The 27,138-nt window shown below is 39.3% G+C and overlaps 1 protein-coding gene across 2 annotated transcripts in view; it reads right to left on the reverse strand.

Moving 5' to 3' along the window:
* Window positions 1–27,138, reverse strand: part of ANKFN1 (ankyrin repeat and fibronectin type III domain containing 1) — a 385,668-nt gene that overhangs the window by 233,817 nt on the left and 124,713 nt on the right. For both annotated transcript variants that reach the window (XM_034640636.1, XM_034640637.1), the window contains exon 2: window positions 8,738–8,778. In XM_034640636.1, coding sequence (XP_034496527.1) covers window positions 8,738–8,778 — 41 coding nt within the window. The remainder of the gene's footprint in view (window positions 1–8,737; window positions 8,779–27,138) is intronic.

A 27,138-nucleotide genomic window follows, 5' to 3' on the forward strand; every position in this document is an offset into this window, starting at 1 on the left:
GAGGGGTGAAGCCCTCCAGCTGAGCTTCAGTCTGGAATCAGGATGGGGAAGAAGGACTACAATCAGGGAAGACTAGGAACTCAGTACCTGTAGTTTACTGGGGTTCACAAGTGCTTGATGTCAAGTGGAAATCTGGAGCTAGGCCCACTGCACGAAACCAGGAGGTAATGTGGAAGAAAGATGTCAAAGGAGAAAGAAAAAGGCTGATGTCACCTGTTGCTTGGGACTACAGCTGTGGCCTAGGAAGGCTGCAGAACACAGACTTGGCTTTATAAACAGTAACTGAGCCAAATTTCACTAGCTTGGGGGATTGGATCTTGGATATCTCCAGTATCACCATGCAGCAGGAGCATAAACCCCTGTTAAAGATTTATTTGGACTGGGGGTCCTGGGTAGGGGCTGAGTAGAGATAACAGCAAAACCTTTAGACAAGGAAGAGTGAGGAATGTAGGATGGAGGAAGGAAGAGAGAGGAAAGTCTCAAAGAAAGCAAGATACATATAACATTTCCAAAGCACAAAGAAACACAATGCTAGGTAAATATAAATAATATAATGACAAAAAAAGAGGAAGAAAAGAAGAAAGAAAGAAAGAAAGAAAGAAGAAAGAAAGAAAGAAAGAAAGAAAGAAAGAAAGAAAGAAAAAGAGAGAGAGAAATCTATAGGGCATTCTCATAAGTGAACATAAATGAAAATATTTAAATAGAACACTTATAGATTGTATATCAATATATTTTAAAGAGCACTACTGAGTAGAGTATGCCTGGAATGCAATGATAGTTGAACATCAGAAAATCTATGCATATAATCTACCACATGAATCAATTAAAAGAAAAAAACCATATTATTATCTTGCCAGATGTAGGAAAATACTTGATAAATTTCAACACACCATCCTGATTTATTTATTTATTTTGTAAACAGGAATGGGAAAGATCTTTCTTAAGCTAATAGAAATCATTTAACTAAAACATATAGCAAACAATTTTCTTAATAGTATAATTTCAAATACTTTCTTATTAAGGTCAGAAACAAGCAAAGGATGGTTGTCATCATCCTGGTATTTAACATAATTAGAAGCCCACAAAAACAATATAAAAAAAAATCAAAGACAACAAAATTTAGAAAGAGTGATACCAAATTATTCTTATTTGAAGAGTATATGATTGTCTTTGTAGAAAATCCTTGGATAATCTACAGAGATATCATTAAAACCTTTGGGGAGATTAGTAGGGTTGCTGGATTAAAAACCAAGCATTAAAATAAAATAGAAAAAAAGCACAATCACGCAGCAATGAACTGTAATGAGTAATAAATATGCCAAAAGATATGTAGGCATTTTGTAGGAAAAACAAAGAAAACATTTTTGAGGTTCACGAAACCTCAAATATTCTGCACAATGTATCATGCTCATGGATGGGAAACTATAGTATAATAATAAAGATGCCAACTTTCCTGATCAATCCATAAATTCAATGCAATTGCAATAAAACTTCTAATAGAGATTTTTGTGGAAACTCAGAAACTGAATTCAAAATCCACTTGAAAAAGTAAAAGGCCAAAAATAGCCTATACAATATTGAAGATCAAGATCAAGGTATAAAACTTTGCCCTGACAGATACTAAGAGTTAACAGAAAGGTAGAGTATTTAAGATCATGTATCTCAGGTGCAGGATAGACCAAAAGACTACTGGACAGACTTGGATTTCCCAGAAACAGATCTAGACATATGTGGAAAGCAAATTTATGACAGAGATAATATAACAATTCAATGGGGGGGAAATCAGGACTATTTATGAAAGTACAACGTTTTCCATAGAGAAAAATTTAAATTTGGATCCCTACCTCACACCATATACAATATAAATTCCATATGAATAAAAAACATAAATTGGAAATAAAAACTTCATAAAAATACAGAAGAATATGTTTACAATGTTAGAATAGGGAAGAAATAAACTCTAAGTGAAACGTTCAATAATTTAGACACCATAAAAATATAAATATCTCCATAATAAAAATTAGCACACATAAGTAAAAAGGCCAATGCTTGGGAAAAGACATTTGCACATAACACACAAAAGTTTACTATCATAATAGATAAATAACTTCTACAAATCCATAAAAATAAAATAGCAACTAGTTTAAAAATAATAAAGGATGTGGATAGGCAATTCACAAAAGAGGAAAACTGAATGACCAATAAACATAAAAATGTTTAGCTTCACTAGAAATTAGGAATTGAAAATTAGAAAAATTAGACACCATTTTATACCCATCAGATTGGAAAAGTTTGAAGTTTGAAAACAACATGTTGGCAAATATTTGGGAAGCAGGAACTCACAGGAACTGCTCATAAGAATGCAAGCCAGTCAACCATTAGGAGAGAAACTTGGTATTATCTAGCAATTTTTATGAGGTACACACCTTATAACGCAACTATTTCACATCTAGGTACTCTTGTGAAAAATCTACTCAGATGCATAAGGGCTATCAGAATAATCATTGAAGCACGTTTTTTTTTAATAGCAAAAATTGGCAACAATCTGATTGTTCATCAGCAGGAGAATGAATTCATAAATAGTATTACATTTATACAATAAGTTTAAGCAACTCATTATACAATGAGTTTAAGCAACTAATCAGAGCCATGTGTTCACTTCGGTAAATCTCAAAAACATAATGTTGACTGGAAAAAGTGTGCAGAATGGCACACCATTTATGAAAACTTAAAATATTGTGGATATCAATAAACTCTTCAACAAACAAAATGTGGATAAACACTCAGGACTGTGTTTTTCTCTGGAGAATGATAGAGCAGAATAGGATCAAAAAAGGGGGCATATGAAAATGTAATGATATTTGTAACAATTTTTTTCAAATCCACAAAAACCTGGGCCAAATAATACATACATATATATATATATATATACATATATATATATATATATATGTGCACACACACATATATATATACACACACACATACATACACACATATATATATTCCAAACTATATATATAATTTATTCCAGAAGCAGCCTAGAAGGGCCACACTGAAATTACATGAGATGTACATTGTGAGAGACAGAAAATAATAGACTAGCAATTTATTAATCCTGGGAACTGGGCATATTTGAAAGAGAAGAGGTAAGTGAGGAAAACAGCAACACAAGCTAGCATTTAAAAAAATTTTTTTTAAAGTTCTATTTATTTAAGCAATTTCTACACCCAACGTGGGCTTGAACTCACAACTCTGAGATCAAGAATCACATGCTTTTCTGACTGAGCCAGCCAGGTGCCCCTTTAGCATTTTGTTATAGAGAGCAGTAGGGAGAGAGAGGGGCAAGATTTCTGAGCAGCTACCATGAGAAATTTGGCTAACAGTCTTTAGAATAGTTCACTGTGGAATGTAATATAATTCCCCTCCGAGGGATTTTAATAAAAATTTACATTGTTCTCATTCGTTTAGATTTTTGTGTTTCCTTTGAATATATACCGAAACTTAGAGGGCCATGGAGCAGCTGAGTTATATTTAGGTTACACAAACATTTTGATCATAAAATTATTATTTGGAGACAATATGGGTTCACTATGAATAAATTATGCCAAACTCCCTTTGTTCCTCTTATGATAGGGTGGTTATACTAGTGTAGCTTGAGAATAACGATAAAAGTGACAATACAACTGTTACTACCACTAATTATTGTTTTTATATTATTGATTTTTGTTCTCCATTCTTTACATGGATTAACTTGCTTAAACATCATAACAACCTTATGAGGCAGATACACATAACTTAATAGCATCATTTTCCATATCAGGACATGGACCTGGAGAGGTAGAGTAACTTGCTCCAAAGCAAACAGATAGCAAAATCCAGTATGATTAGAATCCAGGCAATCTAGCCCTGACGATCATACTGTTAGTGAAATATATAATGCTATAAAATTGACCAACATTAGCAAGGTAGTGTAAAATTTGTATTATTCTCAGTTTCCAAAAGGCACCGATATCACTCTAAAGATAGCTCTGTGTCAGGATGTTGGAAAGCTGCCTGTACCACATTTTGTTGAGTGATTTCCTAAAAGCATTTATTGAGCATCTGGTTGTTTAACAGAATGTCACAGACATTTCAGGAGAGACGAAGAAGACGATGAATAAAACATGATTCCATTGCCAATGCTTAAAACCCAGATAGTCACTGTTTTTGTCTATCTTTTGAATGAAGTTGAGGCAAATCAAATATGTCCCCAAACTGAAACAGTTAGGTTTAAAGTAATTCAAATTCAAAAAGCTCCTAACAGTTTCCACTAGTATTCTGAAAACTAGTAAGTGTCACAGGAATAAATGTACAGGTTTGTGTAGTATTCAAAACCAAGTGCATAAATATAGGACTGGAAAAACCTTTGTTTTTATAGCAGCTTTTATACAGCACAACTAGAGGTTTTGGGATTAACCTCAGGACTAAAGTGCTATTAAAATTTGTGATGTACTCTTAGGTTATCGTAATAGAAATAACATGTCCGGAATAAGAACTTTTTTTTTTTTTTTTTTTTTGCTCTGCTGTGACTGGGGCAAATGGAAAGGGTAACTAAACCAAGTCATATGAAGGATGGCTGAAGCAACAGGGGATGTTTAGCCTGGACAAGGAAGGAGAGTATATGGGATCAGATTCCAAAATATTTGGAGGGTTGTCATATGGAAGAAGGAGTCAACTTCTGAGCTGCTCCAGAAGGCAAAACTAGCAAGAACCACCTGAAGGTTATCTCAGGTTAGTAAAAGAAAGTTGGAAGTGTTGAGCTATTAAAAATGGGTTGGACTTCCATGGGCTAGGGAGTGGGGTCCTAAAGATGTTGGGAGGAGGATGGCTTGGGGCGGGTTGTTGCACTGCATCGTGTTGAGCCATCTTCCAAAATGAAAATCCGTGATTTATAATGGCACAGTGCAAACAATTCCCTAAACTTTAAGAATACATACACCAGAAGATCATCTTTCCTCAAATAAGTGAAAACTACAATTAATATAGGAGTAGCAATTATCTTTATATTGCTCCTAGAAGCAAAAGAAGCAATGACATTTGGGTCATGAAAAGAGAGGAAATAGATGGCCTGTGCAATGGCCTCTGTGCAGAGAAAGCCTGGGAACTAGGCGCATAAACCCAGGGAATCTGCTCAGGGGACAACAGTGGGCTTTTCTGATACAAAGAAGTGAACAGAGAGGGAATACAAGGTTTACCCCGGGTGCAGCTTTAAATCCTTCAGCACAGCGCCTAGCAGTCATAAAAAAGCAAACACAAGTCAGCAAAACCTTTCCAGAGGTGATGAATAGAAACAGAATGTATCACTCTTGTCTAGATAAAGGCTATATCCTTGCTCCGCATCTGCAGCGCTGGCCACAGGCCTTCCTCTGTAAAAAGCATTTCAGCCTTGGGGAAGAAGAAAATGCCCCCGGAATGAGGGCGAAAATCCTGTCAAATAATTTACACAAACCAAGTTATTGATGCAATTGATAGGTAGATGCCTAGAGATGGAGTACTTAAAGGGAATCCCACCAAGGACAGGAGAAGCAGAAGGAAGCCAGTAGAAGGGACCAGGCTGGTTGAATACAGGAAAAAAAAAAGAGAGATGGGGTTGAGACTGCAATCCAGACAAAGCTCAGCAGAGTCAAGAAGAGTTAAGGGGAACAGACCTGTGCCAGCGGACAAAAGCCCCAGATCAAATCCCAACCACACCATGCAATTTATTAAAAGTTGCTTCTTCCCCACTAACCAACTAGCTTCTACTAGTCTGGAGCATTCTTTCTGACTTCTTTCATTAACATTTCCTTTTTTTTTCTGGAGTGGTCAGAGTCCCAGGGAATCTCTCTCTCTCTCCTCCCCCTTTCCCCCAACCAGGGGGGCATTGAATGAGAGCCAGAGTGTTGTCTGTTTAAAGAGAAATTGCAAAACCACAAATTGCAGAAAATCGTTACTGCCAAAAATCGAAAGGAACACACAATATCACCATGCCTCTTAAAAAGCAATTGCGCATTTTACAGGCCTCTGGATAATTCAGGTTTGTTTGGCAACTTTCTCACCCATACCACCCAGAAGACAATTCTCTTTCACCAGAGGCAGTGGTCCCAAAGAATATTTGTAGTTAAAAAGAAACAAAAAATGTGGGTGTAAGTCTTTCCAGGGGCCTGTTTTGGCCCAATATGGTTCTATTTTATTCTGTTATGTAGTATTGATTTTAAGGCCCAAAGTGTGCCCCACCCCCCCCAATCCCAGGGATCCCCCTGAGACAGACAGGGCCTCTAGTAAGGACACAACAAGTATCCCTTAAAGATACAAAGCACGTTTAGATGGCAAACTCCTTCCGAAATGTTACCTAATGTGATTATTACAACAACCCTTTGACAGAGGCAGGAAAAAATGCTTTCCTTTTTCTTCCTCCAACCCATAATAAAGACACTTAGAAACTGAGGGGTTAACTAACATTCTCAAAATCATACCACTTCAGAGGGAGTGATCTGGGACCCAGACATTAAGCCTCTGAGTTTTCATCCTGAGTTCCTTCTATCACCCACCCCCTTTCTCCTATATCTTCCAGACTTGGCTACACAGCCCTCTTTCAGCAGCGCTGGGATTTTATGTGGCCCATACACATTTCCAGGCCCTGGACTTGGAAAGCCTCCTGCCATTCACTACAGATCAAGCCTTGTCTGAATGCGTGCTGATTAGGTCGTTTTCCATTTGTATTGGTTGTATAACACAATCATCATTAGGACATAATGCCAGCTCCTGAGGGGATGATGGAGTCTGACTGCCAAAATGAACCCAAGTCACAATTGCCTGGTGATTTTAATACGTTTCCATGACTCCATGGGTCAGACCAACTTTCCACCAGTTGCTCAGAGACGACGTGGAGAGGTGTGGAGACCTGTTTTTGTCTGGATGGTGCAAGGTTACTTCTCAAAGTATTTACTAATAAAATAGGTCACCAGGCACTCTGTATATGCTTGAGGGAAAAAAACCCGGGAAAATAAAGCCATCACAAATTAATCTCCTAATGTAAAAGAGCTAGCTAACTGCCCCCCCACACAACCCCCCCAGGAGATACAAGGTGCTTTCAACCAACATTTTGATAAAGGGATCTGAAGGTAAGAGTCGCATTTGTGTTTATAGTTGCATACTTGCAGTTAATGACTGAAAATGTTATCTTAAACTGCCTTTCGTCCAATTCTCACCATGCACATAAATCAAGCATCTTTTAGTATTTAACATTACATTATTGAAAATCAGTGACAAACCCAAATGGACAGATAGAGTGTGAGAAAGCTCCCGAATATGAATATGCAGGAAGGTAAACACAGACTGTTCTCCCAAACAATTTCTATGTTCAGCAGAAAGAATACAGGCAAAAGTTAAAATTTGTACAAATAAAATACTTAGGATAGCACAAGAAAACGGAGACAGCTCATAAAACCTAACACGACTGACTTTATAGCTAAAAGCTGCTTAAAACATTCATAACACGCAGGTGTCTTGATAATGCAATAAAGACCAAAGCAATATAATCCAGATACTGACATTTAAAAAAAAATTCCAGTGAATGCATAATGCTTTGACATAAAATCTGAATGGTTTTAAGGGTGAATGTTGCTTGTGCTGGTGTTTGAATATTTGGTGTATAGCAAAGGGATCAATTTACTCTAGAGAGCAAACAAAAGATATCATCCAGGGAAATCAGCAAAAAGTGAATTTTTCTTGCAGCTCAGCTGAATATCTAGGCTTCTCAGGGACTGATTGATTCAAAAGAGAATTTATTAGAACCTGCATAATATGTATAATTAGAGTGAGACCTTTCGATTCTCCTGGGTCCAAGAACGTCTAATTAAATCTTTCAGGGACTACTCACATTCATCCTCCACTGGAAACTCTGTATGAATCAGGAGCTGGGAGTTGACGTACATTCTTGGTTTACCTGGCTTGACCTTTTACCTTATGGCTGTTGATCTCCTGCTTACTTATCTGTAGTGATAAGCAACTCAGCACCATTTGAACTACTTTTGAGTAGCTAGAGTCTTTATACTGAATTCATATCTATCCCCTTTTTTGAACCTGGGTGGTATCAAATTAATCCAGAGACAGATGTGATACTCATATTTCAAACTCCCAGTTTGGACCTGGTGTAATTTTATTTGGTCTTTTAAAATAGACGGGGTTTCTAATTTGGCTATAGACACTAAGAGTACCAAGAGTAAAGAAACAATGCACAGGAGATGCGTCCTAGGAGGAACGTGAGTTCACAGAGTGGTTGCAATGCAGTACACACAGGAAGGCATTATTAAGATAACTACCGTGCTATTAAATATGAAACAGCCTGTGACTGTGAAGAACAACTGAGCAAAGAGCAATAAATTAGCCATTTGAGAGAACCTGAATATTCAAATGTTCCGTGTCACATGATCATCACGTCTAGAAGAATACCATCTAAATTTTCCTCTTCACTTTTTTCCTGATTTTCTAGATATAACGTAGTAGCAGCCATGATCGGGTTCAATCTGCTTCCCAAACGGTTGGCGAAATGCTGCGCGATGCTAGACAGATGCGTGAAGTGGCAGATTCACACTGTGGCTGCATTTGTTGCGCCAGGCTTTAAAGAGGCAGCAATGTGAGATGGGAGCCGGAAAGAGGAGGTTTGAGGAATTACAACTGAGAAGTTGGTATCATTTCAAGAAGAAAACGTACTTACATTTTGCTGCAAGTAAAATGCCTGTCTTTAAAGGGCAGCTTCTGAAACAAAGGGGGAAAAAAAAGTGTGTTAAAAAAAATGTTGAGTAACCCATTCCAACTGAAAAAGGCATTGTATTGCCTTTGAAGGTACATCTGCTGACTGAAAACATGGGGAGCCTGGAGCTGACAACATTATAATTGGGAGAAGTAGCCCACAGAGCAAACATGGACATCAACTGCCCTATCTCACTGCGTGCTCATCTCCCTGCCCCAGAACATCCTAGAATTTTGAGATCCCTTGATGCTCAGTCTGTCTCCCATGCCTGGTCCTGGGGAGAGAGAAATAGGAGGGGCCTAGCTGCCTAGTTCAATGGCTTAGACTCAGCATTCTCTTGCTTCTGGTTCATATTGACATTGCACCTCATTCTCATAGGCCCTGTTCTGACACATTATTCCATTAAATTAAACTCCTCCTAAAAATTATGATCTTCTCAATTCATGCTTATTTGGGTAAGTGGACACGTTTTCTTTTCCAAGAAGTAAAAAGCTTTTCTGGGGAGTATTGGAGTGGGGGGCTTGAAATCAATGCCAGGTTTTTCCTTATTCAAGATGGCCGTAAAAGAAGAAAAAATTGCACGGTGCCTATGCTGGGAAGGAGTGTGCCAACTGTGCAGACAGTTTGTTCAGTGTGGCAGCCCACCAGACAATTCAGCTTGCTTCCAAATCCTTTTTTTTTGTGGGGGGGGTTGGGGAGATATACTGTGGTTATATCCAAAGGGGTCCTTTTCAGGGTAGTAGATTTAATTGGGAATGGCAAGTAAGTCCCCATGATTGATATGAACAATTTGCATGCTGAGATTCACATGACTCCGGGTCACCTCTACGACTGAACATTCAAGTCATAGTGTCCTCAGACCTACAGAAAGATCTTGCCATGCCACCCACATGGATCTGGATAAGTCAGATTAGTCACTTTGGTGAGCAATATTTTTCCAAGCTCTGCCATTTTTTAGTAATAGTGTGACTTTGGCAAATTGTCTCAACGCTCTGGGATTGACAGAAATAATAATGTGGCTATTCCAAAGAGCTGTTCTAAGAGTTAAATAAGATAATACATGAGAAATAGTAATGTAAGGCTGGCCTATCTAGTGTTTTACTGTGATTGTTATTACCAAAAGGCCAATTTGGAAAGCCATATTAAGAAGATATGATAAGTCCATGAAATTGGAGCTAGAAAGGTAGGCTATGGAGAGAGTTTTGCTTGGGTAAGATGTCTCCTCTGTCGACAATTTGCACTGTACCGTTGTCCCAAATCTCTCTCCCAGATTGTCTCCCTCCGCTCTTCATTTCTCCAACTGATAAGTACAATTCGAGTTAAATAAACATCCACACTGGAATATCCCTAAATGTTTTGGGGAGCCCCCTAACTCCTCATTTCCTATCCACGGAGATGGCTGCGGGTGAGGTTCCTAGATTGACAAATTGTTAAATTATTGAACTACTGGGGCCAGAAAGAATCGGCATAATTCTTCTTTCACAGTTCTTTACACAGGTAGGTGCTTGATGCATTTTTATTGAGTTGACGTTTCTAGATGGATCCTCTGGTGTAACTCAATAAGATGTCCTATGCGTCACTGACTGGAAGGAGTTAGGAACATTGCTCTGACATACAACGCCCACCCCACCTCTCCTCCAAACCAAAAAGTATACCGAAAATTCTAGTGCCTTTGAGGAACTTGTTGCTAGGAAACAAATTTAGACAGCTCTCACCTGCTGAGAAAAGTTTTTACTACTGCTTCAGATAATAGCTTCTTTAGCCACGAAAGTATTAACAAAGAAAACTGTCTGTTGCTTCACGGATTCATTGCACAAGAGCTCTTCATTTGGGCAACAATTTCACAGCAATATCATTGATTACTTTGAAAACTATTCAGAGCTGTTCTTGAGACTACATTATGAAGCTACCTAATGCAATGGTACTGATCATTTTTCTTGGGGTACAAAATAAATAAAGCAATCAAGAACAGTGTGGGTGGTAGTGAGGCTTTACAGACCACAGAGGAACATAAAAGCTTGCTTTAGCTTTTCTAAGCTTATTTCCACAATAGAAAAAGAAAAACCTGAATTCTTAAGAAAGAGAACCCTTAAAATTATTAATTAACTCATTTGCTAAATGTGTATTCAGTGCCTGGTTACGTGCAGCACACTGTGCTAGGCTCTAAGAACACATTGCCTGCTATCATGATAATGCCTGTCTGGTAGGGGAGACAACTAGACATTTTGGAGGGATTGCACAATGATGTAATGCAAAATTACAGGGTAGTGAGTGAGGAGGGGAGGTGGTCTTTGATGATCCGTCTAGAAAGAGAAATCAGGGAAGTCTAATTGGGGGAATGTTGGGATAATATCCAAAGAAAAATTCATATTTTATAAAAATAACTTAACATTGCAGAGTCTTAATGCATCAGGAACTGTCCTATGTGTTTCTGATTCACCTGTTACTCCTAACCACCCACCTCAGCGTAGGAGTTAAAAAGGCAAAGGGACATCATCAAGGGCATGGGCCCTGGAATGGGAGAAACTGGCTGCCTTAAGGGACTGGAAGACCAATAACACTATTTGCCTTATTTTGCACACTCTTCTGCAAAATCCATTCTTCCACCACGGAAGGAGTCCTTAAAGAACCACAGATGGGGCTCTTCTGATACCAATCCCAGATAACTCAAATTACAGAAACCTTGCCGCATCTCAGGGAGATGCAAGGTCCATCTTGGCTCTCTCCTCTGAACCACACCCACATAGTACCAGGCCAGCATCTCTGGGTCATGTTCACACATGGGGTCAGGTCCACATGGAATGGCCCATGTCCAAAGCTCTTGGATCTCCTTGTTAGGAATCCAGATTCCTAGGCTCTGATGATCACTGAAGTCTGTCAACTGATAGTCCTGGAGCAACTGATCTCTAGGCCAAAGTATTCAACCAAGGGATTCTATGTACCACCTATTTATCTCAACTTCTTACCCTGGTTCCTGTGGCTCATCCCATCTGGCTATGATCTGTAACCTACAATTGACACTCTATTAAAAAAGAGACTACTTAGTAATTTCAGAATGTTCTATGCTGACTGAAGTATATGGTGTGAGTTGCCAGCTATCTAAAGTTTTCACGACATGCAAAAAATGCATCAATGCAAGTGTAATTGTTTAAATAATGTAACATATAGAACTTAATCTCCTATATATCTCTTCTTCTCTAAAAGGCACAATAAAAATAAACTAGTTCCTACATGTCTAAGATTATAAATTTTGAGATAAAGTGGCTACCACTTTCTTATTCTGAATATTGAACAAATTTTATTTTATGTTAATTTTACCTATTTGCTTATTGCTATGGTAGGAATACTTATTCTCTATTTCACATATTCCCAGGAGTGCTAGGAAGCAACAGTTTTTTGAATTACCTGGAAAGTTAATTTAAGAATAAACAGAGGCCAATACCAACATTCTTGTAGATATGTTTCCTTGGGCAAGGAAAACAAAAGTAAAATTAAATTATTGGGACAACACCAAAATAAAAAGCTTTTGCACAGCAAAGGAAACCATCAACAAAATAAAAAGACAACCTACTGAATGGTAGAAGACATTTGCAAATGATATATCTATAAAGAACTTATAAAACTCAACACCAAAAAAACAAATAATCTGATTAAATAATGGGCAGAGGCTCTGAATAGATATTTTTCCAAAGAAGACATACAGATGGCCAACAGACACATGAAACAATGCTCAACATCACTCATCATCAGGGGAATGCAAATCAAAACCACAATGAGATATTACCTTACACTTGTCAGAATAGCTAGAATCAAAAAGACAAGAAATAACAAGTGCTGATGAGGATTAGAGAAAAAGGAACCCTTGTGCACTCTTGGTGGGAATGTAAATTCATGTGGCCACTGTTGAAAACAGTATGGAGGTTCTTAAAAAAATTAAAAATAGAAACACCATATGATCCAGTAATTCAACTACTGGGTATTTAGAAAGAAAATGAAAACAGTAATTCAAAAAGATATATGGACCCTGTGTTTATTGCAACATTATTTACAATAGCCAAGATGTGGAAGAAAACCAAGTAACCTAAGTGTCCATCTATAGATGAATGGACAAAGAAAATTTTATATATATACATCTATACAGAGATATATATATAGATGTGTATATAGAGAGGTGTGTGTGTGTGTGTATATATATGGAATATATATACAATATATTTATAAACATTGTTCAGCCTGAGAAAGAAGGAAATCCTACCATTTGTGATTTGTGACAACATGGACTGAGATGGACCTTGAGGGCATTATAGTACATGTAATAAGACAGAAAAAGTATCCATCAGCAGAAGAATGGATAGAGAAGTGGTACGTACACACACACACACACACACACACACACACACACACACACACACGGCTATTACTCCACCATAAAAAAGAGAAATGCAGTCTTGCCATTTGCAACAACATGGATGGACCTAGAGAGTTTTATGCTAAGTGAAAAACAAATACCATATAATCTCATTATATGTTGAATCTAAAAAAGAAAAGAAACAAAAGACTAAAAAAGCAGAAAGAGACCCATAAATACAGAGAACATTCTGATGGTTGCTAGAGGGGAGAGGGTTTTGGGGGATGGACAAAATGGGTGAAGGGGAGTGGGAGATATAGGCTTCCAGTTACAGAATGAATAAGCCATGAGGATAAAATTTTGTTATAGCATAGGGACTGTAGTCAATGGCATTGTAACAGAGCAGAAAAAAAAAAAAGAATGAACTGATGCAGGTTTTATATAAGGTAGAATATGCCAATTATCAGGTAATAATAATATGTTATACATGATGGACCTCCTCTTCACTTTGATCAAGTATTCTTTAAAACCTGAGACTATGTGCTACAGGCACAGGGATCTGATGTTGACTTCGAGAGCCTCTGCCCATGGCTCCCACTCTGGAGGTGGAGGCAATGGTATCAGACGGCCATGAGTTGGGGTCTTGGTTCTTCCACTGACTTCCAGTGTGACATGCTGCCAGTTATTGAACGTTACGCTTTTTACGCCTATGGAAGCACACAAACACCAGCTTTTGTGTATCTCGATGCCTTTGTCTATAAAATGCAAATAAGGGTAGCACCTGCACTTCCTCTGAGACTGTCATGCTTTTTAGAAGAATATGCATATAAAGTACTTGGCAGAGACTTTACCCATTTTAAGTGTTTCACATATGACAGTTATGATTATCTTTATTGAGTCCAAATTGAAAAATTAATTTACCAAGAATACACTTTCCATTTGGATCAAAATATTCTGCACTAGTTCCTTAAATGGTTACAAGAAAACATCATCTCCAACTTCTGTGTCTGACTTAAAGTAGGCTCCTCTTTAAAAAGTCATAGTCAATTGGCTTTTCATGATTCTTTTTTTTACAAGATTTATTTATTTGAGAGAGAGTTGTGTGGTGGGGAGGGGTTGAGGGAGGGGGAGAGAGAGACTCTCAAGCCGACTCCCCACTGAGCGTGGAGCCCGACGTGACATGGGGCTCAACCTCACAATCCCGGAGATCATGAACTGAGCTGAAATCAAGAGTTGGACACTTAACCAACTAAGCCACCCAGGTGCCCCAGTTTTTCATGATTCTTAATAATTTTGCTCACAGCAATTTTTAAATTTTTTCCCACTTGTGTTTTAAGAATTTTGTAAACATCTCTGTTTCTCTTTGGTATTGGAATTCCACTGATTTTTGGTTTTTTTTTTTTTTTCCTGTTTCTAGTCTTGACTCTGCCTTTACCAAGACCTCAGCAAACCCTTCCACAGGCTTGCCATATTTACTTACAAATGGCTTCTTGTGTTTTGATTTTTTCTATCTTTTTAACAGTTAAAAAATTTAGTTAAAGAAGCAATTTTTATTACCGAAAATTTGGAAAATACACAAGTTTACAAAAGTGAATTGAAAGAGTTCACAACCTCACACATTTATTCTGAAGTATATAAAGAAGTGAACATCTTGCCTGACTCTCCAGCCCCATTTTCCAGAGGTAATTACTGTCAGTAGTGTGCGAGGGTATCATTCTAAACTGTTTTTTATGCTTATGAAAGCAAACATACATACACATACATAAAAGTTTATACTTATCTACACATGTTGTTAAAATGTTTTCAACAAAAACAAGGTCATGCTGTGTAATTCTCTATACTATGCTTTTTGTTCTCTTACTAGTATTTTTGTGGAGCTATATTCCAAGTTGGTATATACAGATCTCACTTTTTTAGTGGCTAAATAGGAATCCATTCATGGATATGCCCTAATTTATTTAACCAATTCCATACTGACTGATGAACACCTAAGTTTCTTGTGATTTTTGCTGCGACAATGAGCTTGCAATGAGAAAACATTTTGAACATTAGTTTTTAGATTTAGAGCTCTTATACTGTAGGGTAGTTCTTAGAATTGTCAATACCTTATAATAGGGTATATGCAGCTTGATATTAGATGGAGAGTCCCAGATTACTCTTCAAGAAGGTTGAACCTATTCACCCTGTACCAACAATAAGATGTATCCTTCATATGCATCTTCACTTTGCACTCGTAATTTCTATTTCTTTGAGTTTTTCTTCTCCATGCGGTAATTCTTCCACCTGAGCTTCAAGATACTTAATTCCATTTTGAGCAACGTCTTTGAGTTCCAAGAACTCTTTCTTTTTCTCAGATTGCTCCTTTGTAATAACTTCCCTAGTCTCCCCAGGAATTTACATAACTTTAGAGTTCTTTTTTTTTATTTTTTCCCTTAAGGATACCGCACAGAGAGCTATCTATTCTGATTATGTTCTTCTTTCCCCTTCAAATGCTGAGTCACTATTAATGCCTTGAGCATTTTCTCTCCCCATGAGATCTGTTACTTGTCTGCACACACCCAGACCTCCTGACCCATAATGGAAGAGGGCCCTCAGCACATATGTAGGTAAACTGTGGGGGTCTCCTAAGTAGTAGTGGCTTTGTAAGTGGTAGCAGGTAAAGGAAGAATCTTTTCTTGGCGAATGGGCTAGTGGGTTAGGACCTCTCAACTGAGTGGTTTAGAGAGGTCTCCAAGTTCTCAGGATCCTCCTGGCAAATGGAGATTATGAGTTCTCTTCAAGGGGTGCCCCAGTCAATTTGGCGTCTGCCTTAGGCTCAGGTCATGATCCTGGGGTCCTGGGATCAAGTTTCGCATCAGGCTCCCTGCTCAGTGGGGAGTCTGCTTGTCCCTCTCCCTCTGACCCTCACCCCTGCTGATGCTCTTGTTCTGTCTCTTTCTCTCAAATGAATAATAAAAAAAGAGTTCTATTCAAGTTATATTCAATTGATGTAATCTTTAGTTTGGTCTTCCCAAAAACAAAACACAAAACAACAATAATACATCAAAAAATGACTCCTAAACAATAAAGAAATTTCTATATTGAAGCAAAGTTGACATGTCAGACCAAGTGTATACTCTCATCTTTAGGATAAGGACATTAAGAGACTCCCATAAATATGGCACTGGCAGAAAGCACGCCAATAATATGAATTGTAGACTGTCTTGCATATGGGCATATTTTGGCAAAGTCATTGTATTACACACACTATTCAAATAATGTATGTTAATTATCAATAGCAATGAAGTAGGTGGTCCTTTTTTCAGTCAACAATGTACTTGTTTATGATGTATGTATCAGATATTTAAAATGTATTCTAGGTATTAGATACAAAACACTGACAAAACATAGTGATTATTTTATCACCAAGGCATTTGCAGTCTTTCTGTTGCATGAAAGACCTATCAGAAAATGACTCTCCAGTTAAAGTGACATGTGGTAACTTAGACTCTGATAGAGCTAGGCCTGGGGAACTATACAAGCAAAGGAGATTCTTTCTAAATCAGATTAAGGCAGATTTTTCCAAAGAAGGGTTAAAACGGTTTATAAAAAAAGAAGTTAAATGTTCAAGTTGGTTTGGAAAACACTGGGTTAAAGATAGCTAAGTAGGTCTTTCTGCTGTAATCTTTTTCCGAGCCTTTAATAGTTAAATATTTATTACAAATTCCAGGGAGCCAATGGACAGTTGAGTCATGTCCCAAATGTATGGGGCTGAAGAACCTTTCTTCCAAACATTCTGAGAGACACACTGGGGATCAATGGCCTCAGTGATCAAAGGGAATTCTTCTATAGGAGGAGAGTCAGAGGTGAGGCTCCAAGATGGGCCAGAGGAGGCGGGAAAGGTCATTCTTGGCAGAGGAACAGCCTGTACAAAGGCAGGAACAGGGCATGGGCCATGGTGATACTAAGTAGCCCAAAGAGTGAAGCCAAAGAACTTCACGTGACCAAGTACAGAGATAACTAAGAGTCAGTGAGATCATTCCATCCAGGTAAAGGGCTGAACGTCACCCCGAAGTCAAGAGAGGTATTTTTCTGACACAGGGAGCAGTATGAACGGACCTGCTCTGTCAAAACCATCACGCTGGTAGCAGCAGAGCTGTACACTCGGTGAAGTCAGCCTGGAGGAAGGAAGAACAGGCAGGGGGAGTTCTGGAATTAACCAGTGTCCTTGCTGAGGGAATGAGCTGGGGGAGGGCCTTCTATTCCCCAGAATATATTACTGAGTTTTCACATGCAACACTGGCTAGACCTTGGGGAGATGGTGTGGGAGTGACATTCTGCTATAGAAGAAAGTGAGGGGAACTGAATTCCTAAGTGAGAGGAGGGCACCCTGTGGAGCAGCAGGGGGCTGATGTCTTACAGAAAAAAGAACAGTGAGAAATTCCTGCTAGCTGGGAAGATGGAGGGCCTGGAATGACAGGGATGCTTACAATTCAGTCCTAAACTAGTCACTGTTCTGCAGTGGTGTTAGACTCCTTCATTGTCCCAGTCTTCAAATGGGACCCCAAGCCGGATGTGGCTGTGAGAATGTCCTCTCCTGGGGTCTGGCAGATATTTACAGCATGGGGCTTATGTCGCTGTCCTCACCTTGTCACCTCCTACCCTTTCTTTTTATATTTTCCTTTTTTATTCCCCTCTTCTTTTACCACATCTTACAGCAAAATCTTCCATTTTCTGAGGTTAATTTCTTTGACTGGAATTACCAGTGAACTTAATTTTTATGTGGGATGCTGGATTCCTGAAGTGCTGGTGCCTAGACCGTTCAGGCCTGACTACACAAAGGTCAGTATAGAGATCCTCTTGCCTGGTATCACTCTTCACAGATGGGTAAACTGAGGTGTGGAGGGCTGCAGTGCTTTGTTTTAGGAACAGAGATACTTAGATCTTTTGGCTCCTGGTTCTGATTTTTCTAGCAGAGCACACTGTCTAGGAAGTCATCTCTTTCTGATGAACTGATACTAGTCTCTAGAAAAGTTCCCGATTTCTGCGCTAGTGGCTTCAAGGTAATAACCCTGCCAGAACAGAAAAGCAGAATACAAGCTATTTCCCTAAAGGCTCACTCCAAGAATGTCTTAAAACTCCAGTTATGCTCAGATCTTTCCTCTATGACATCATTAAAATACTATCTGGCTTGGAATATTTTCTGCATCTAAACACTTCTTTTCAAATTTTGATCTTCTGTCAGCTGACAATACAGACTCACAGAACCCTTTCATGTCGCAGAGGCTACTGTCCAAACCCTATAATTAAATAATGAATTCCTAAGGATTAATTATTTACATGTCGAAGAGAGGATTTTTGTGAGGAATGAAGTATCTTTCAAATCTGAAGTCAAATATAAAAACTGATCAATGGCCATTGTTTACATATCTAGCCATCAATTTTAATGAAACATTTCCTTGAAGTCACAAAAAATCATAAAGTCCACATAACATAAAATCTAAAAATTGCACTGAAGTTCTTTCTTATAAAACTGACCTCAACTGATACTGATCTAAAACTCTTCCAACAGGAGAGCCCTGGCTCAAATTCCTGTGAACTGGAGCACGAACCCGAGCAACTTCTTACTCACTTCTTATCCTCTCCAGTGTCTAGCAGAATATTCAACACATGGAGGCTCTTCAGTAGTTAGTAGTTAAAGGAATAAACCTCCAGGCTTTCCCAGCCAACAAGATCCTGTCTGACCAGCGGCCTCTCATACCTATGCCACCCATACCTATGCCCGGGACAAGTTCCGTAATTCATGGGGCTCAGTGCAAACATGAAAAGGTGGGGCTCCTTGTTCTAAAATGATCAAGAACTTCAAGACAGTGATGACAGGGCACTAAACTAAGCATGAGGCTCTGTGATATTGTAGCAGGCGTCTGCCCATGGAGTGGCCCCGTCTGGGCCCAGCCAGCTTCTCAGCTTTCTGTTTCCTTCATGCCTGGTACCTCCTGGGCCAAGTGAAAACTCATTCTTAAGCCTCCTTAGCCTCTTCTTTCCTGTCTCAATCAGAACCCTCTCTCCCTTTCCTGGTGCTTTCTGGACCCCTATTGTAAGGTGAGAAAGCTCACTTCTGTCTTTGCCTTCTCAGTCCATCTGCTCACCTGAGTGGAAATGAGGCTTTTCCACCTCCACACTCGCCTCCAATAGGGGCCACTGTTGTTTCTACTTTCAAAGCAAATTCTATCTGCGCTTGAGCCCTAGTGGCTCCTCCGGATGCATGTTTTATGCTGCTCTTGTTCCACATAATTGCTGGCACCCTATTTTCCCATTCTATCCCTCACCTCAGCTGTTCCCCATATCTCATGTCTGCCTCCCTTGGACTCCAACATGGAGCCCTCAGCTTTCCCTTGCCTTCCATCTTTCTTGGTATTTGTAACGTGTGCATGTGTGACCCATCTGACTCCCTGACCTCAGTTCAATGACTTCCACAAGGCTGCTGATCTTACCAGTCACTCACTGGCATATCTCAAACCTCATTATTACCTGGAACTATTTCACTTGTAAGATGTATATTCTAATCACTGGACAACTTGAAAAATACAGAAGGCAAAAACAAAAACAAACAACATCAGAACCAATCAAACAAATAAAAAACAACCACAGCTTTATCATTCAAAGGCACCCACTGTTAGAATTTTAGAACCTCTCCAACACCAGTCTTTTTTTCTATGCATAGAAAATTGAAAATGGAAGAGTTGTGATGAGTCTTGTCTACAAAAACAGGGGATGTTGATCTCATCTGGGGTACCAGATTAGGGCTGTTTATTAGGAAGGGTTATTTAAGTGGAAATCTAGAAGCTGGGATGGAGCAGCTTACTGAGAGGGAGAAAATGGAAGGTCATTGTAGGCAGTGGCACAAGCTGATACAAAGATCCTGAGGTAGGAAAGAGCATGTCTTGTCTGAGGACCTAAAAGAAAGCCACTGAATAAGAACAGGGTGAGATGAATTACCGGGGTTCAAATCCCAAATTATTTACTATAGCCTCAATATTTTTGTCTGTAAACCAGAGAAGGTATTAGCCTTCCCCTAGGATTGCTGGAAAGATTGAATGTGTTCCTCTCTGGAAAGCACTTAAAATAGCACTGGCATGTAGTAAAGCTTTCTTAAAACAGAGGAATAATGTAGACAGACTAGTCAATGTGGAGAAGGAGAAATGTCACTTCTGCCCCCACCATGTTCACCTAGAGGAACTTCTATACCCACACCCGTGAGTGACAGATATCAGAATAAGCACAACTAGTTTCTCTTCACTCTCTTCTCTGACCAGGAAGAGGCTAACTTCCTAGACCGTGTGAAGCTAGACGTCCACCAGGCCGTGCTTCCACACTGGGCCATGGCCCCTGTGTGCACAGAGTTCCAGGGTGCTCTGTGAATGCTGCACAGCAGGTGTGTGCTCTCTCAGGCTCAGCTGTGATCGGACAGGTGAAGTCTGTGAATCTGACGCCAGGCACAAGTCGCTTCAGTTCAGTGGAAGGTGGTGAGAAGCCATGGTTTGGCTTCTCCAGTGAAGCTTCCTACTTGTCCTACATTTTAGATTTATTGGACATTTCCCAGTTCTCAATGAAGTTGATACTTTGATACTTTTTTAGTGAGGAAGAAGAAGTGAAGGACTAGAATCCTGATCCCTAGCACATTAGTACATTGTCTAGAAACCTTAAAATTAAATACAAACATCTGGAGAGCAAAGGACTTAGACATAAAGCCACAGATCTCAGTACAGCCATTGTGACGATAGGCTTTCGCATGAATGGGCAGTGCCAGCCGTGGTTTCTGACTTGTTTTGGTGTCACTGGCTTGCAGTAAATTGCTGCTGAGGCCAATAATGGATGATTTGGACTTTAAGTAGCCAAAAATATAAAGTAAAATAAAATTAAAGAAAATAAAATAAAATAAAATAAAATAAATCCAGCTAGATTCCATCCAGGGTAGAGAGAATGAGAGTGAGTGCTCTGGCCTTCAGGGTTTGTGCCAGGCACTGGGTGGGAACACGGCTCAGCTGATTGAACCTGGGTCCTTTTCATCTTGTTTGGAATTGCACAGGCCCGAGGGGGACTGTGGAAAGACTGGTTTCCTGATTCATGTGGCTTGCCCACAGCCTCCTGGGGCTCCCTACCAATGGTCTCAAATTGGCTTCTTTTCCATAAAGCTTATGTCTTAAATAAGGTATAATTTCTAAAATCCATATTTGATTATGATATGGATTTAAAAGATCCAGGCCCAGATGATGGTTTAAGAGGAGTGTGGCCCCCGGTTCATTTCTTCAGGAATCTGGCTAGGAAGTTTATTTAAAAGGCTGTTTTCTTGAACTATCTGTGTCTGGGATAGATGAGGTGTAAGGAAGATGGAGTTGGGTTAAAGTGCAGGCTTTGATCTTGCATTCAGAACACAAGCTATTGGAAATGAAAGAAAATGAAGAAAGTTGCTATGACTAAGTGGAAGGAAAAGAGTTATTTCTTTAGGGGAAATGCAGAGATTTTAGAGGCTAGGTTGGACAGATACAAACCTAAAACATTTTAAAGGCTCTTAAAGTTGGGAGTCAGAAAAGAGGCATGACAGAGGCTTTAAAAATCCAACAAAAAATTAAAGAAAGAGAACAAAGGAGACTAATGCCCCAGAGGATGCCCAGATGTGGGGGGGCATGAGAAGCTGCTTGAATGGAAGGATGGCAGAGTCATGCTAGATGCTGTGACATCTGCGTAGGACTATGAGGGAAAACTAGGAATCTCAGGACGGAAACCTGCAGCGACTATTTCAGTAGTGCCAGAGTAACACAGTTGTGGAAGTGATGAAGCAGATGCAATGGGTTGCCATTAGAAATAGAGCACATCAGTCCTTAATGGACGGTTCAAGGGAGAGGACAGAACCAGCCTTAAGTGAACTATACCCTGACCCCCAAGGGAACATCTGGCAATGCCTGGAGATATTTTTTGATGATCATCATTTGGGGAGGGGGAGCTATTGGCCACTAAACATCTTAAAATACACAGAACAGCCCCCATTACAAAGAAATACCCAGGCCAAAGTGTCAGTAGTGCCGAGACTGAGAAACTGCCTTAAGGAAAGCCAGGCTGGGCTACAACATTTGAGTTTGGATGGTGTCCGATGTTGGGCTGATGGGAAGAGTTATACAACTTGGAGACCTAGCCACGAACAAGGTTTTTTTGAACTATGGATATTTTGGCAGCTTCCGAAATCACTAACTTCACATATCTTATTAAGGAGGATCTCAAAGGACAAAATCTAGAATACTATCATGAAGAAAACGAATGGGGCTGAAAGCAAAGAAAAAGAGAATGGCAGGAAGACGCTGTGATCCAGCCAAGGGTATTAGCACCACATATGGAAAAGGTAGGGAGCCAAGTTAGGAAGCATATTACACTTTTAAAAACAGCTGAGTTTGTTTGAAAGGAGTGGAGAAAGAGAAAGGCAAATTAAACTCTAGAAGCATTTGCTACTGCAAGAGGGATAAGGTGACAGAGATGAATGTTCTTATTACCAATGAAGTAGCCTAATTCGCTCAGAGTCTGGAGGTTTAAAAATTAAGCAAAGGCAAGTTTTGGGGGAAGAGCTCATGGTAAAAGATATCTTTACCACTTGAGTATGCAAGCTGCAGCTGCATCATCAAGTCTTAGGGGATCCGTAGAGGGCAAGTGCTTAGTAAGAGAAATATGCAAGCAAGAAAGCTGTATCATTCAGAGATAGGTCCACAGAAGTGGTTCTCAAACTCGGCACGCGTTAGAATCACCTGGAGGGCTCATCGAACGCAAATTTCTGTGTCCCACTCCCAATGATGCTGATACAACAGATCTCGGTGGAGCTTGAGAATCTGCATTTCTAACAAGCTCCCAGGTGATGCACCCATGCTGCCACATTTAGAGAACCAGTGGTGTACAGAATTCCAGGGCAGGAAGCAAAGACACCGCTCACTGGGATCCTGCAACAGATGGAGAAATGCAAAAAGCAAAGCAAGACACTGAGATCCTGGGGAAGGCACAGCCCTTGCTTAAACAGGTGCCTCTCCGTCATGAACACCTTGTTCCAAGAGGGAGAAGAAGCTGAATCATTCTAAAGAGCCACCCAGGATTCAGCGCTGGGGAGAGGGGCCAAGCGTGGGGCTCAAACATGGATTGAAAATTAAAAGGATACACAGCATAGAACAGAGACGCCAGAAGACCTGGAGATGAAAGCCACCACTGAAATTTCTTAATTTTATGAGTATAGGAGTGTCTCAAATGCCAGTCTCAGAGAGAAAACAAGGTGTATAGGCAGATTTCCTTCTCCCACCTTGCCTCCAAGGGTACAGGAAGCGCGGTGTTACAAAGAATTCCTTCCTATCTCTTGGCACAAAATCTCTATGCTCAATTGTTTATGCTCCCTGGTCATGAATTCTAGATGGGCATTCTTACAAAGCTGAGGCCAAGAATATTTTCTCTTTTCTCCAAATTTTTCTGTGAATCCTTTGCCCCAGACAACACTTAGCATTCTGCTATGATCCATGGCTGATAACCACAATGTGGGTCCAGTATTTTATATCCCATCTGCCTCTGTTGTTCTCTGTGTATATTTTCTTTCTGCAGGAAAATGGATCAAGTAATCAGATTCAGGCACCAAGCTCCTTCCTAAGCTTCTCTAACCAGTAAGAGATGGTTTAATTAAACCATGATGCATCTGTCTACTAAGAGACTATCATATAACCATCAAAAAAAAACCCAACTTTATGAAGAGTTGTAATTACATCAAGGAAATGCTTATGGTATAATGGTAAATGAAAATATAATAACAGAATTGAATATATAATATCACAATTACATGAACACATGAAAGCAAATAACATACTATTCACTGATGAAACTATAGATGGAACTACATCAGAATGCATACTGAGGTCACTGTTAAGTGGTAGGATTTTTCTCCAAAGTTTTTCATTATTCATTTGAGTGTCACATATAACAGAAATAAACTTTATCAATTTTAAGTATTTTAATGCCAGTACTAGCATTAGAAAGTCATAGGGAACTTTATTTTTTTTAAAACATTATATTTATTTATTTGGGGGGGGAGACAGAGAACATGACGGAGGGAGGGGGAAGGGCAGAGGAAAAGGGAGAAGCAGACTCCCTGTTGAGCAGGGAGCCTAATGTGGGACTTGATCCCAGGATCCCGAGATCACAACCTGAGCAGAAGGCACTTGCTTAAATGACTGAGCCACCCAGGTACCCTGGAAACTTTATTTTTTGAAGACAAGAGAAGAAGATAGGTAAACAAATTTCAAAATGATAAGGAAGCTATGAGTGAATATATGCTTTGAGGTGGTTGAAAGACATGTGACTGGAGAAAGGATTTATGGGTGGGTAGCAGGGGGAGGTATACTCCTCTAGTAGGATATTCTTGACATTTTAGGAAGCATAGATTTGAAATGCTGTCATAGAAAACAATGTCCAAAAGCTGGGCTGATATTGCTAACCAATTGCAGGAGTGTGAAAGAAAGTTTTAACACTCTATAGATAATAATGAAAATCAACAAAGTTAGGAATTGCTTTAATGAATACCACATGGGAAAATAGAATGAATTGGCTATGAAAAAAATCAGAAATCTCCCTTTGAAAGGATGGCTACAGTATCACTTTCCATTACAAATGAGGAATATAAACACATTGTCAAAAATACACATTGTCAAAAGAATTTGAACAAAAATATTTTAGCTTTCTGTCAGTTGACTAGAATAAGTTTAGATTTTAATTTAAGCATCAAGAGACATGATCTAATGGTTTATGAGCAGCTTTGCGGAGAGAAGAAGTGATAAAAATTGCAAACAGATGATATGTAAATAAATATTTGCATCAACTGGTATAAATATTTAGAAGTACTGACAACTCCCAATTATCTTGTTTTAATTGGTTCACATAGAAACTAATTTTTGACAATTGTATTTGGCCAATTAACACTTCAGTAGCTCAGCTAAGGTCTTTGATCTTAAGAGTGCTTTTGGGGACAAGTCTCTGGGTAATCACCTCTTTGTGTGTTGGAGAAATAAACTCTTCATTCAGTCATGAAAATACAGTGGTCTGTGAGCCTCCTTCTGCAGCCAAAAACATCTTTGTCCAAGAGTATGGAGCCAGAAAGGGTGTAATATTAAATTGTCAAAACCAGTGCTGCCGGGATTGTGAGCGGAGAGAGAGGGACAAAGCTCACAGGAGATACTGGACGTGGGCTTTGAAATGTCTATGTCACAACAGTAATTTCCAGAAAGTTATGTGTGATCACAAATAGTGCCTGGTTTTCTGAGAGGGACATCTTAGGTATCATTTTAGAGAAGAAATCAGGCATAGGCTGAAAGTTCATCCATTTCTTGCCCCCCTCCCTCCCAATTTGTATCTCACTAACAGTTTCCTTTGCAAGTTATATACTTTTATTTTTTTAAAAACTAGATATACCTGTCTAGATTGTGCCTGTCTTATACTCTAAACCAGTATCTTTAACTTTATTATTTATTTTACCCAATAACTTTTATTGTGTCCCATAGTATGCCCTCATGCTCTTTGCCAACTATTTCTGACTCTCCACCTTCTAAGCACATGGAGGGTTGCTTTCTTGGCTCCTTTGTAGATGAATGAGGTCATATGACTAGTACTAGTTTCAGCAATTTTATCCCTGTGAAACCAATCTCCTCGATTAAATACCCCATGTTAAAAATCCTAGGCAGGTTTTTCCCTTCTCCTGGCTCGTATAAATAAAACATTAAGTCACAACTATCAGAGATGAATAGAGAATTAGATATCCTGGTTAGCTAAACTTTCTTTTTTCAAAAATAACTTTTGATTAACCAAAGTGCTCATTAACTCTTAACGTTTTGGCACATCTTTGTAAAAGGTATGGATAATTTTCCTAGCTCATTAGTAATTTAATTAACAAATATTTATTTAAAATATATTACATGTCAGGCACTATGCCAAACTTTCATGGAGTTTATGGTTTGGTAGGGAGGGCAGATGCTGATCACATTAGTACACAGACAAGTGATGGAGAGGAGGATATGGGACCTATGCCAGCTTATGGTAGGGTGGTCTCGTCAGAGCTGAGGAAGCAGAGATTTGAAGGATGAGCTGGGGCTGACTATGAAAAGAAGGGGACAGTTTTCTAGGCAGAGGACTAGGATGTGTAAAGGCCTGATGGAGGGAATGTGGGCTTGAGGAGCAGAGAAAGTGCTGGAAAGGTATGCAGGACATAGTAGGTTTCATTGAGGAATGTACACTTTAAGAGCAATGGGGAGTCAAGCTGTTGAAGGCATTTAGGCAACAGTAGTGGTGGAAAGGCTGTAATGAGTGTGACATGACTCAGGGTACATTTAGGAAGGCTCATTCTTGAGGATGCGAAGAAGGTGGATTGTGGAGCCCCACAGTGGATACACAGACCCATTAGGAGGTGACTGCAGCAGTCCCTCCCATAGACTGGGGACTCTGGAGAGATACAAGGGGAAGGCCACCATATACAACAGGAGTTAATCTTCTTTGCAATGTTTCGAATCTTCTCAAGATCCCAGATCACCACTATGACTACCTATCCTCATTAGATAAGAGTATAACTGTAGAAAATTGGGATGTCTTCAGGCTAGTAGTTATCCTCCTTTTCATCAAAGAATGGAGAAATCAAGCATTGGTTTACTTTTGGTGTTGCTGTCCATACATGTGTGTAACTTACTCATTCTCAGGTAATCTGTAGCTGGATACTATGCTACAGTAACACATACACACATTAAAGCAAGATGGTACGCTGGCCCTGAAGTCTCTGCAGCCCAGTGTTTTCCAGTTATAGAGCTGCTTATGAGACTACTCAGAAGGCCAAGGAGGAGTTAAATTGAAGAAGCTGGACCTGCTATGTCTTCAACCAGAAGAGTTCTACTTTTACCTGCATTAGATATTGGGGTTTTGTGTAATATTTCATTTTTAAGTGACTTTACCACTAAAAAGAGTCTGACAGCCAGTTTGATTC

This window comes from Ailuropoda melanoleuca, chromosome 13, assembly GCF_002007445.2.
Source record: "Ailuropoda melanoleuca isolate Jingjing chromosome 13, ASM200744v2, whole genome shotgun sequence".
In the NCBI taxonomy this organism is placed as follows: Eukaryota; Metazoa; Chordata; class Mammalia; order Carnivora; family Ursidae; genus Ailuropoda; species Ailuropoda melanoleuca.